Source organism: Balaenoptera borealis (genome assembly GCF_965194805.1).
Source record: "Balaenoptera borealis genome assembly, chromosome: 6".
In the NCBI taxonomy this organism is placed as follows: domain Eukaryota; kingdom Metazoa; phylum Chordata; class Mammalia; order Artiodactyla; family Balaenopteridae; genus Balaenoptera; species Balaenoptera borealis.
The window spans coordinates 638,054-650,163 of record NC_138863.1 but is presented as its reverse complement, the minus strand read 5'-3'; the positions used below and the strand labels follow the sequence as shown (position 1 = coordinate 650,163).

At 53.4% G+C, this 12,110-nt stretch overlaps 2 protein-coding genes across 12 annotated transcripts in view; both read right to left on the bottom strand.

Moving 5' to 3' along the window:
* MTERF4 (mitochondrial transcription termination factor 4) overlaps positions 1-5,439 on the bottom strand; it is a 49,540-nt gene extending 44,101 nt beyond the window's left edge. Inside the window, exons 1-4 of one of the 3 annotated variants that reach the window (XM_082396974.1) lie at positions 5,329-5,439; positions 3,676-4,159; positions 1,804-1,988; positions 735-1,137 (exon numbers count right to left, since the gene is read on the bottom strand). In XM_082396974.1, coding sequence (XP_082253100.1) covers positions 775-1,137; positions 1,804-1,988; positions 3,676-4,159; positions 5,329-5,349 — 1,053 coding nt within the window. In that variant the 5' untranslated portion in view covers positions 5,350-5,439 and the 3' untranslated portion in view covers positions 735-774. Of the gene's footprint in view, positions 1-503; positions 1,285-1,803; positions 1,989-3,675; positions 4,160-5,328 lie in introns of those variants that run through there. The other 2 variants (XM_082396973.1, XM_082396975.1) reach the window with 2 other exon arrangements.
* Positions 5,440-8,192: 2,753 nt separating this feature from the next.
* PASK (PAS domain containing serine/threonine kinase) overlaps positions 8,193-12,110 on the bottom strand; it is a 39,582-nt gene continuing 35,664 nt past the window's right edge. For 5 of the 9 annotated variants that reach the window (XM_082396954.1, XM_082396956.1, XM_082396951.1 and 2 more), the window contains exon 16: positions 11,338-12,107. In XM_082396954.1, the coding sequence (XP_082253080.1) occupies positions 11,624-12,107 (484 nt within the window). In that variant the 3' untranslated portion in view covers positions 11,338-11,623. Of the gene's footprint in view, positions 8,790-9,380; positions 9,732-11,156; positions 11,291-11,337; positions 12,108-12,110 lie in introns of those variants that run through there. The other 4 variants (XM_082396958.1, XM_082396953.1, XM_082396957.1 and 1 more) reach the window with 3 other exon arrangements.

Sequence of the window (12,110 nt, the reverse complement as noted above, 5' to 3'; positions counted from 1 at the left end):
TGAAACCAAGCCCAGACCTGCGGCCCTGGCTCCAGGTCAGAACTCCACGGACGCCAAAGACGTCAGGACTGGACGCAAACCCCTGGGCCTGAGCTGGTGTGAAGGCAAACTCCGCCAGCGGTCAGGGTCAGGGCCAGCGGTCAGGGTCAGGGCCCGCTCTTCTCAAAGAGGCAAAAAGTGCCCCCACGCGGGGCTGGCGGTAAGAAGCTGTGCAGAACAAAACCATACATCGCTAATCAACCTCCTTTCACTCTGCTGTACAATGACTGCAATTACGAAACAATAAGATATTTTTGAACTAAAAACCTGAGTATTTTTGTGGAAAACCTGCTCCTTGTTTTCATAAAATAAAGTGCTGTGATATACTAAAAGCTCACTGTCTTCTCGGAACTCTGTCTTTGTCACGAGAAGGATGTAAAATGACTCCTGAACCAGAAGAAACATCCCCCACTGTCACGGGACTGTCACCAACACAGATGGGAGAGAAAAAGTAAGACCAAATGTCGCGGTGTTGAGCCCCCCGACCTTAGAGGCGCAAAGTCGGCCTTTTATTCAGGACGGAGCAGGGCCCTCCCCCCAGGACCTTACAGCAGATCAAACCAATGCATCTGCTTCTTAGTCTACTTCTCAGGTGATTTCCAATTAATTTTTCATCAAAAGACCAGTTTGAGAATGAAAAATAACCTGAGAAGATCCAAGTGAAGTTCCCAAAAGCTCTGAGAAAATTAAAATACCCTTTGATCTCGCTGGGCTCTTTTCACTCCAGTCCGTCCATCACGGCTCCCGCTCCTCCCCTTCCTCCGGCTCCTCCTCCTCCTCCTCCTCCTCCTCCAGACTTTCGTCGTCAGCCATACGGCCCTCAGACTCCTCCTCCTCCCGGGCCAAGAGTTTCTTAAAAACCTCAAACTCCTCAGCTGAAGAACAGGCTGTCTTGGCCAGAAACTCAGCTTCTGACACCCTGAGGATGTCCTTGAGTAAAGGGTTGGGGACCAGCGTCTGCCCCTTCTTGTCAGGGGTCTGGTACCGGCCCAGGCGCTCCAGGAACATGTGCCTCTCCTTGGTCTTGGTCATGGAGTACTGCAGGAAGTCGGTCTTCACCACGTCCACATGGTTAATCCCCATCCTGAAGTAGGCATACTGGAGACAGAGCGTGGTTAGGAAGCGCAGCTGCAGAAAGCTTTGTAGGCTCCTAAGGCACAGTGAACTGAACTGTCCAAAAGCACTCGGAGAGACCTGCCTCACGAGCGACGGCAGAACACTATGATCCCGACACCTGCATGATGGCTTTCAAAGCATTTTCAAATTCATGTCGAGAAAAATGCAGCAGAAAATAAAGGGCAGGAGGGAGAAATTAAGTTCTATTTTTCTTCATGGGGTAAGGAAAACTATGAGTATGGAAAAAATAGGCAAAAAATTCAGAAAACATCTAGGATTTGACCTAAGCCATCATAATTGTTACCAAAAAATTAGGACACCCTTCACAATTACGTTTCTAAGATCAACATGCAAAATAGATTCTAAAGATAGGAAGGTTCTAGCTATTTTTAAATTAAGTATTCTAAGCAGAGGCCTCATTAGGATTCTAAGAATAGGCCTGGGTCATCCGTTATTAATGGCAGAAAAGTTGCAAAAGAGGTTTTACCTGTAGTAAAGAAGTGAAAGAACCAAAACCGAACTCTCTTTGGCTGGTGCAAGCAAAGAGGGTCTAAGCCTTTCACCTCATCCACTCGCCCCGGCAAGTCAGCTAACCCTGACTACACTCGAAAACTTGCTGTTACTAATCACGCCATCAGTCATTCTCACCTGGAATTTGTATTCCAGTTCACCAGGGTCCTCCCGAAGAACACAGGGGCATCTGTGCAAAATCTCGGTGACTTGCTTTACCGTGAAAAGGCACTTCTCCTTGAGAACCCCGACGATGATCTCAATGTCCCGCTGACGCATGGTGAAAATTTCAGGGCAACAGTAAAGCACCCTCTTTAATTTCCCTGAAGAATGTAAAAAAGGGCAAGTACATAATTTTAGAATATTCCAGAAGCCCAAGTGGCCAACCACACCCAATTCAAGCCAGAATTTAAAAAACAAACAAGGATCCTCTCCTCCACAGAAGGAGTGCCAGCTTCAGATATGTCTTCCCAGACGCGTTGTGGAAATGGGATGGGCCAGAATGACGCATCTCCCCACTGACTCCCTCTCACTTCTCAGACTCCCCAACCCTCCCTCCTGGTATCAAGAGGCCTATTTCTGGCCTCACAGCTGAAAGGCACCTACTTCATATTCTAGGTCTCCTCTTGCCCTTCTCACCTAGAAAAGACTTTCACAGGGATTTACGGGAAAGCTCAGACAGTAAGATGGGATAGTAGCTTCCCCCATGTCGGGGCTTTGGGTTCATGTTTCCTTCTATAATAAAATAGTCCTTGAAATATTCACAACCAACATTCTTAAGACCTAGGAGCCTGAACTCAATGAAAAGGCGTTCCACAATAATAATTAATGTAATAATAACAACAAGAATCATGATGCACAACCACAGAGACTGATGATCTCCTGGTTAGTGGGTGACCATATATTTTATCCACACTAAGGCGCTTCTGAGTGACAGAGTCCCTATTAGTAACTGCATTAGGATAACTGGTATAAACTGAGACTCTCCCAGGCAAATCAGGGCATATGGTCTTCCTACAGGTAACTGAGTAAAGTTTAGTACCTAGAAACTTAGAACCACTTATTTAAACTGTTAATTAAAATCTTCCTAACAGGAGAGTCAGTCAGTGTCTTGATAAAACGTGTCAGGAATGAATTTCAGGAATTTAGTCTTCATCTTTGCAGCTTAAGGCCACGCTGAGCTTGTTAATTTATTGATATAACCACTGCATGTAAGGTGCTAAGTTTAGTTTTTTAGATTATACTGCGATAGGTAATCTGTTAAGAGAAACACACACCACTATCTTTTGCTCATCTTCTAGAGGAGGCCGTAAAGATCCTCTGAAATCTGAATTCCCAAACCTTTTCTCCCCCTCCCCTACCCCCGACAATATTTTACCAGCAAGAGTCAAGAATACACAAGAGTGGCATTCCTCTGGTCAAAGCGGGCAGGGATCCTAGGAGACACTCACAGCCCCCCCACCCCACCCCACAGAAGGCCCGTAAAGAGATCCAGTGAACTTCTAGGGCTCCCGGGGCGCGAATCCTGTGGGGGTGGGGATGGTGGCTCCTTTTGCCTTCACTCCACCAGTGTCCCAGGGATCTGGGCAGATCTGACATTCCACAGTAAATGGAGACACCTGACTGGAATCCAAGCCTCTACAGGGAACTCTGTAAGTCTCTCTGGCTTCCCATCACACAGACACAAAGCACTAAGCCCACCCCAAGTCAGCTTGAGCATCAAAGGGCACATACATACACATAAACCAACACCACATGCCCAGCGCCGTTCTAGATGCCAGAGCCCCTACAGTGAACACGCCAGACACGCGCCTGGGTCGGTCACTCAGTCCCCCTCCCTCCTGCGATGCCCTCTGCAGAGCTCATTCTGCTTCCTCACCCCCAAGCCAAATCACACACTCCTCTCAAGGGCCTTTCCCCCAGAAACCTCCCTGAATCCACCTCACCAGGCTATTCGTTCCCCATCTCTGACTCCTCAGCACTATATATAAAAGCTACACCTTCTCATACCTTCTCCAAGCCCCAGCTTTCGCAGGTAACTGGAGCGCTTCTTCATTTGCATGATAGGCAGTTTCAGTAACTGAGGACTTCTCTTGAAGGCCACACACACAGGCTCTGGATTCAGACCCAGGAGTATTAATTCTGAAATGATGTCCAGCAACTGCTGGGGGTGGGTACCTGGCTGTATACTGAGCAGTTCGTTAACATGGACGTCACTGAAACCCATGTCCAGGAGGGAACTGACGATCTTCCCTCGCTCCACAGCCGTCCTCCGCTTCTCAAGGAGGCACTGAGTCAGCCCCGTCCTGTGCTCTGGTTCTTGCGCGCACTTCTGGGGTTCAACAAAGGGTGGCTCCCCGAGGCCGCCCCCGCTGGAGACCGTTGTCAGTTTACGCAGCAGAAGAGCAGTCGTCCTCCTCTGCTCTCCGAGCTGAGCGCTCCGCCCAGCAGTAAGGGAGCAGGTGAGGGGCATCAGGCGGTGCCAAGCCGAGACCTGCAAGACACAGCCCCCAAAGGGAATTAATTCCTCACCACTCCCACGTCATGGACACCTCGGGATTTCTGAGCCAGGGTATTCAGTGCCTTGGTCCTACACAAACATAAAGTTTTTGTAAGCAACCCGCAAAGTCATACCTGAACTTAAAAAGCCTACCGAGAAGGACGTTCGCGTACAGAGAACAGAGAACTGCAGGAGCACAGAGATGAGCTACTGCTGCTGTAACTGAGGAGCCAGGGACAAGGAGGGACAGGGGAGAACTGTTTCCAGGCCACCAGGTGAAGTATGGGGGGGCGGGTTTCCTCCACCTTTTCAGTGCCGGGGGGGGGCCTGCAAATTTAACTGAAAGATTAACAGGCAGAAAAAAAAAAGTTTACTTAGATGCATATGGTGGCTACAAGCGCTGGCTCCCTAAATGGCTAGAGTTAGGGGCTAACTTGAGCAAAGGGGTGGTGGGCTCCTAGGCGAACAAATGGGAGCCCAGAAAGTCTGTGACAGTGTTTGTTTATGTAGATACACGTGGTCTTCCCTCTCTTTTTTCCTTCATGGCCGTAAAGCTCCCGAGGAGAAAGGATCTGCGGCGCCCTCGCTCCCAGAAGGTTCTGCTTTTAGCGCGATAAGGGCCGCTCCAAGAAGGCTTCTTTCTGTAGCTGCTGAATCTCAAATGTCTTTAACTTAACGTAATTTCCGTGCCAACTCTGGGGGTCCAAGTTGGTACCCACACCTGAAAAATCTGGACCTCACACAAGTCTCCAGATTCACTACTTATATTCATTCCACAAAAGAAATCCTGGTAGCCTGCAGGCAAACTACACAGAATTCCCGTTGACTTCGGAACTCTCCAGGGTTCAGGTTGGCGCGTAACGAACGAGGCCCACATCCCCAGGCACTCAACCGCCCTTCACGGCCCGCCCCAAAGCCTCCCCCGCGCCCTCGGCCGCCGCGCCCCCGCCAGCCAGGTCAAGTCCACCCGCTCGCTGCTCCCGCCTCCCGCTCTCGCCCTGTCTGGGGTCCACTCGCGGGGTCGGCCCAGCGCCGGCGGGGGGAAAGTGGGATAAAGCCGCACTGACGGAGCGGAGAGCACCGCAGATCAGGGTGCGGCACCAGGTCGGCGTGCGGCGACCTCTACGACCCGCCAGGAGCCCCTGCTCGCGGTTCCCCCTCACCTGCCAACCCAACGCAGCCATAACGCGGAGGCAGCGGCAGCGCCGCTGACGCCGGAAGCAGCCGTCTCCCCGGTCCGCCGCTTCCGCCCTCCGGGTCCGTCGCTTCCGCTCTCCCCCTCGCCAGCGCGAAGGCGCGGGAAGCAGTTCCGCCCAGCCCTTGTCCGCAGGCGTCCGGCGCTGGGTCGGTGTCTGGGGCCTGGCGCCGCCCGCCGCTTGCCGCCCACCGGCACCGTGGGCGCGGAGACCGCGGCTTCTCTGCTTGGTGCCTACGCTGCCCGGGTTTCCGCTTTCTAGAGCTCTCGGCTAGCGCAACAAATGAACAGCTCCTTCCCCATGCGTTCGCTTCTTATTACCTTAAAATTCCTCTGAAGAGTGGAGGTGAGAGGAAACTATAACCTCGCTCAAACCGGCCACCGCCCCGCGGTCCATTAGTAACCTCCCCGGAGAAAGCAGGGTCCTTCCCAAAGCAGGTTCACGTTGGGGTAGAGACCGGGCGGTCTGAGTCAAAGGGAGCCGGTCCCAGATAAAGTTATTTGGTGTGGAATCTGCATTCAATATGAATATTAGTGACAAGTTGAAATGGTAGTGGAGCGATCGGTTCAGGCATGCAAAATGGAGTCTGGCGGCCATGGAGGACCTGGTCTCAGCCACTCTGCACCGCTGAGAACGTGAGCTTTGAACTGTTCCAGACCCAGGGACACCCCCAGCCTATTCAGAACAGCACCTGCCAGCTGCAACCTTCTGGTCTCAAGGTCTCCCCTTATAACCATGCAACCATTTCAGACCCCAACCAATCCTTATTTGGCAAACACCCTTACTTCTTTTCATTTTATTTATTTATTTTTATTTCTTTATTTATTTTTGGCTGTGTTGGGTCTTCGTTTCTGTGCGAGGGCTTTCTCTAGTTGTGGCAAGCGGGGGCCCCTCACTGTCGTGGCCCCTCCCGTTGCGGGGCACAGGCTCCAGACGCACAGGCCCAGCAGTTGTGGCTCACGGGCCCAGTCTCTCCACGGCACGCGGGATCTTCCCAGACCAGGGCTCGAACCCGTGTCCCCTGCACTGGCAGGCAGACTCCCAACCACTGCGCCACCAGGGAAGCCCCCCTTACTTCTTTTGAGCTCCAATTATAATTGATAAACACCCCCCCACACACACATACACACACACACACATATTCTAGAGGTGTAAACTATCCAATGGAACTCCAGAAGTCTTTACAGTTTAAAAAAAGGGGGGTGCGGGGGTCCTCCCAGCTTAGAGGTCTGGTTTCCTCTTGGGATGAAATCCAGTGATGTTTCAGCCTAATTTGCATTCATTCTTAAATTTCGGACATAGGCCTGTAACAGTTCAGGTATAGAGACTAAGCATCTTTCCAAAGGGGATAGTGGTGAAAAAGAATAAAAAGGTGTGCTTTCTCAGCTGCCTAAATTCCACCAATTGTAAGTCCAAGCCTTAGTGTATAAGCATTTCTTCTTGTTTTATCTACTTGTTTCCAAACTGAGAAAAGGGACTTGATTCTTGCATGGATACAATTTATAGAGCTCTGGGCCAGGCACCAGACTGGATGCTAAAAACCTTTTTACAGAAGGATTATGCCAAAGAAGAAGGAGGCTGTAAACTTTTCTATCTGGACTCCTTCTGCAGAGAGCACTCTCCGAGTGTTCAGACTTTCTGCTGCCATCAAATCAGATGAGTTTTAATTATTTTTTCTTATAGAGAAGTAACAGTTCTTGGAGACCTAGAACTTTGCATTCTCGGCCCATTGCACACCTGTCTGAAAAAACATTCTGTAACTTCTTTTGTGTGATAAGCATCATAAAAACTAGATAGGAAAACATTTGTGTATTTTTGCCCACTCTTCAAGAGTTCTTTGAACATCACGAGACTCATTTGATTCTGAAGAGTAAATGTCACTAACGTACTACACACTTTACAAATTCACTTCTAAAAGCCCTGCCTTTACTGTCCCTGACGGATGGAGGAAGGTCCCTCGTCAGTCTCTTGAGACGTCAGGGAGACTCGGGCAGCACTTCCTAAAGGAAGGGGAAGGCAATATCCTGCATCCCAGTAGTTGAGAATCAAATTAACTGTCATCGGAGCATCCGAAAATATCAGGACAGTTGCATGCTTCCTAAATGAACACTAGAAACCGAACACAGGATCACACTAGAGGCAGGCTGGCCCCTGAGCATCTTCCCGAGAGCTCCGGGCAGGAGCCTTGGCACCTGCGGAAAGTGATAACGTGGGAAAAAGGCATGGGTTGGGGCGGCAGGGGGGTGGTGGTCTTGGTTTTGGTTTTGTTTTCTTCCTGCTATTGGAGCAGGGGAAAAATGAAAGGTTTCTCTCTGACACCAACCACTCCCTCCCCTCCAACACAGATACAAAATAGAGGCTGGATTTCCTGTGCCTGAGCTAGCTGACTCTGTTTCAGAGGGGGATGGACTGGAGCCTAGAGGGGAAGGGCCCTCTGAGTGTGTGAGAGCTGCCCTGGGGCCTGAACGGGGGAGGGAGAGGGACAGTCGGGGCTGGACGCCCCCCACATAGTCACGGAGGGAGCCTGGACTGGCTTGTGGAGTGCGGGGAGGGTGTCGTGGGTGCACAGCGGAGCACAGACAGGTGGTGGGCCGGCCCTGGTGAGCTTGTGCACAAGGAGAAGGGCAACGCCTGAAACACCACACCCTCTGGTCTCCTTAGAGCCAGCAAGCTGCAGAGCCCTGGGCTCACCCATAGGAGGGACCCCCAAACTGACCAAGGCTGAACCTCTCTCCAGCTGTGGCAAGTGGAGATGCACAAACGGAAAAATAAAGAAATGAAGTACTTCCCATACCAGCACTGTAGAAGAATTCACATGGTCCAAGTCAGGGTAATTGTTTACTAACAAAGTTGCTTTAATTTGGAAAACGTTCAAGGAAATAAATTAATGAAATAATCTGGTCATTCGGTGAACAGGTTCTACACATTCCGCATAAGAGACGAGCATATACCAAGTCAGGAAGCAGAAACACAGGCACATATACAAAAGTAGAAAGAGGGTTAAAAACCTTTTGTATGCCTTTTGGAATTTCACAAATTAGAAGCCTTTTAATAGTAAAAAATAGTACAAAACTCAAAATTAACACTAGAATTTTTTCAAGGCCATGAAAATAAATGAATTCCAAGTCTATTTTATAACCCTAAAACAATATAGTATCCCTGGCTTTTGTTCTAACATTTATCAAGCTTGCATATGAGGTTTTAGATGGTGTAATGGGCCTAATTCTTGAGAACGTACTTTCTCTGAATGAAAGGGGCCTGAATATAACATGACTTCCTGAGTGAAGGAGAGCAGCAGAGAGCTGGGTTTCCCGGCGGTTAGGGGCCTGCCCTCGCACATGAAGCCCTGCGCAGCTCCGGGGCCCGAGCCACTGCACTTGGGCTCCTGCCCTCCAGCTCCAGACTGACAGTGGACAGAACTCCGCTCTCTAAAGAAAGAAAAAGATACTGTGTCACCTGCCAACAGCAAGATTCTAAAATACTTTGCTTCTCTTTGGAGAAATTCTTAGGAGCAAAAGACATCAGGGGAACCCTTCAGAACCCAACTGGCAATGTTCTAGACTCCCTGGACCCTGCTGTGGTGCCGCGGGGGTTCTACGTCCAGAGCCACTTACAGTGTCTGCCCACTCTGAGCAGCGGGAGCCAGACACACGGGGCTGCTGCTCCCAGCTGGGGGCCCCCGGGGTCCCCAGACCATCACACTCCTCGTCCGGGCCGTATCCTCCCTTTCGGCCCGCTCAGACCACCGCCAGCGGCACTTCTCAAACTCTCTGCCGCAGCCCTCAATCCCGTCTGTGGGTTCCTCCTTGTCAGGGGCTCCCATGGGCACTCACCCACCTTCCAAAGCCCCTGGTGGTGTTCAGGGACCTCTGGAGTCTGTCTCACAGGCGACAAGCCAGCTCTGGGCCCTGACGTTCATGTCCAGGACAGCACAGAGGAGGGAACCTCGCCCTCCCCCAAGACCCGGGAAGCAGCCTGGGAACCGCCTCAGCCCTGAGGGGCACGGCCTCGCCTCTCACCTGGCTTGTTTAGTCGACACACCTCTTCCCAGGTATAGTCAGCCAGGTTCACAGGCTGCGTCACCCAGGGGTCTGTCACCAGCTTCTCCAAGGTGGTGCGCTGCTCGGGGACAGGCTGTAGCAGCCCAGACATGAGGTTCATGAGATCTGGGGACAGAAAGGCGTGTGGCCAGAAGACTGACGGAGGGCCCCGGCTGGGGGCAGGTGGAGCGCATCGCACAACTGCAGGTCCTGGGTCTGGTGGGACAGGAGGTGGCTCTGGACCCCCACTTCTAACCAGCACTCCGGGGGCTCTGGAATGTGGGGTCCCAGCTATGCTTCAGGAGGGCCTGTGGGAGATGTCTGTTGCCTCTGAAAGGAAAGCTTGGAGCTCGAGATCCCACCTTGCTCACCACACCAAGTGTGGCAGCTCCTAACCTGGGCCTGCTCTAAGGGACTCTGGGGGTGCAGAGCTGTGGACACAGGGATCATGTGACAGGAGAGGGGTGGGAGGTGGCCGGCAGCGGAGCCCCAGCTCAGTCCCCACAGGAAGGCAGCACGAGCTCTGAGAAGAGCCCCCAGCCTTGAGTCTGGATCTGAGTCCCATTTCCTTTTAGTGTCACCTCAGCCAGGGCCACTCCAAGCCTCACTGTCCCAAGTGAGTATCCTGAAAGCCTAGTGAGAGAGCCCGCAGAGCAGCCCCCGTGGGCAGAGCTGCAAGAGCCTTGGTACCGCGGAATCCAGAACATTAGCAAAGCTCTACAAATCTTCTTCTAGGCTGCTCTGGACCGAACTGTGCACCCCCCACCCAGATTCACAGTGTGATGATATTAGGAGGTGGGGCCTTTGGGAGGTGACGAGGGCTAGATGAGGTCATGAGGAGGGGCCCCCGCGACAGCATCAGTGCTCGGTCATGGGAGGGGCCCCCGCGACAGCATCAGCGCTCGTATCAGGAGAGACACGAGAGGGCCTGCTCTCTCCCTCTCTCTGCCCCGTGAGGACACAGGAAAAGGCAGCCGTCTGCAAGCCAGGAACAGGGCTCCCACCCGGAACCGCATCTGCCAGCACCTTGATCTCGGGCTCTCAGCCTGCAGACTGAGAAATAAATGTCTGTGCTTTAAGACCCCAGTCTGCGGTGTCCTGTCATGGAAGCCCGAGCGGACTGAGACACAGGCTTCTAACCTAAGCAAAGAACCCAAGGCACAGACTTGATTCATGAGGACACTTATCTCCTCACTGCCTGCAACGATGAATGATTACTCTGGCATCACAGAGTGTCACTATGTCACTAGTGTCTGAGAGACCTCAGAACCCCATGGTCCAGCTCCCAGGAGCACCTCCAGGTATGGGCCGTGAGGGTCCCACTCCAGGCCTACCGCCCGGCGGTCCTCACTGCAGACACAAACCGCCACTCATGGCCCTGGGGGAGCCGGCTCACGGGAGCTCGAGGTGGGACAGAAACCCCCAGGTTCCACATGAGCGGCCGGGAGGTCAAGTCCATCCTTTGCCCTCCCCCACAGGTGACCTTACAGTCACGGCCACGGCCACGCTCAGAGAATGCTAGTGTGTGCGCATCCTTCAGAAGAGGGCCCTACGGTCCAAAGGGAAGCTCTCCTAAAAATAAAGCTGTGATGTTTTAAAGTCATATTCAAATCGTCCTTACGTTCAGATCAAAGTCCGAGAAGAATGGAAAAGAGAGAGAGCTGGGCTATCGGCACGGACCCGGGTGCGCTGCTCTCGCAGACGGGAAGCCGGTGCAACGCCGGCGCCCGTCCACCCGCCACCGCGCGAGCTCACCTTCCGACACCAGGTACGGGGGGTTTATCGCGGCCTCCAAGGTCTCCTCCAGCTCGCAGAAGGGGTTCTCCTCGAAGATCAGCGTGTACAGCGCGACGCCCATCGACCACATCTCCAGCTCCGGCCCCTTGTAACTGCAGGAAGGAGAGAAAGCACTCGGGGCGCTGGGCCGGCCCCGCACGTGAGCCCAGCACCCGCACAAGTCACCCGAGAGCGGCTTCCAGGGAGACACGCCACACTCCTCGACCACGTCCTCAGCACCGGCACGTCCGCCCCCAGCCGGGCGCTGGCCACGTGCTGCGGAGGGAGAGGAAAAGCAAAGCTCCGCTCAAGCAGCTGAGAGCCAGTCAGGAGATGGCACGGGGGCAGAGCAGAGTGTCTCCCAGGGGGCTTCCTGGAGGAGGTGGAGAGAAGGCCCGGGAGCGCAGGCAGAGTGCCAGGCGCCAGGCCCACAGGAACTCGGCTCACTAGGGGCCCTGGGGAGCCACAGGCAGCTTCAGAAAGATGTGAAGGATGCTCAAGGTGAGACTGGCGTGGGTGAGCATCCTTAAGGCTGCGGCGAGGCAGCGGCGCAGGATAGAGGAGAGCGAGTGAGAGGGGCGCGGGGAGAGGGGGCGCAGGCAGCGGGGAGGCAGCCCCCCGGGGTGCTCTGCGTTATCGCCTGTGCTTATAAACACCCTCATTCCAGCCACCGCTTCCTGGGCACCTGGGAGATGCTGGCGCTCTGCAAGGCATGTACATGCTTTAACCCTCATCCTCACAGCAAGCCAGCGAAACACACATCTCCCTGGTTCCACGGAGAAGAGGCGAGGCCGCCGCTGGGCGGGCACGGGAGCCAGGCTGACGGCCCCCACGCACCAGCCCCCGTGCCGCCCACCGCGGCTGGTCCCTCGGGTCTGGAGCTCGGGCGGGGGGACAGTCTGGCCCCGAGAGACTTGGGCAGCAGCGTCTTTG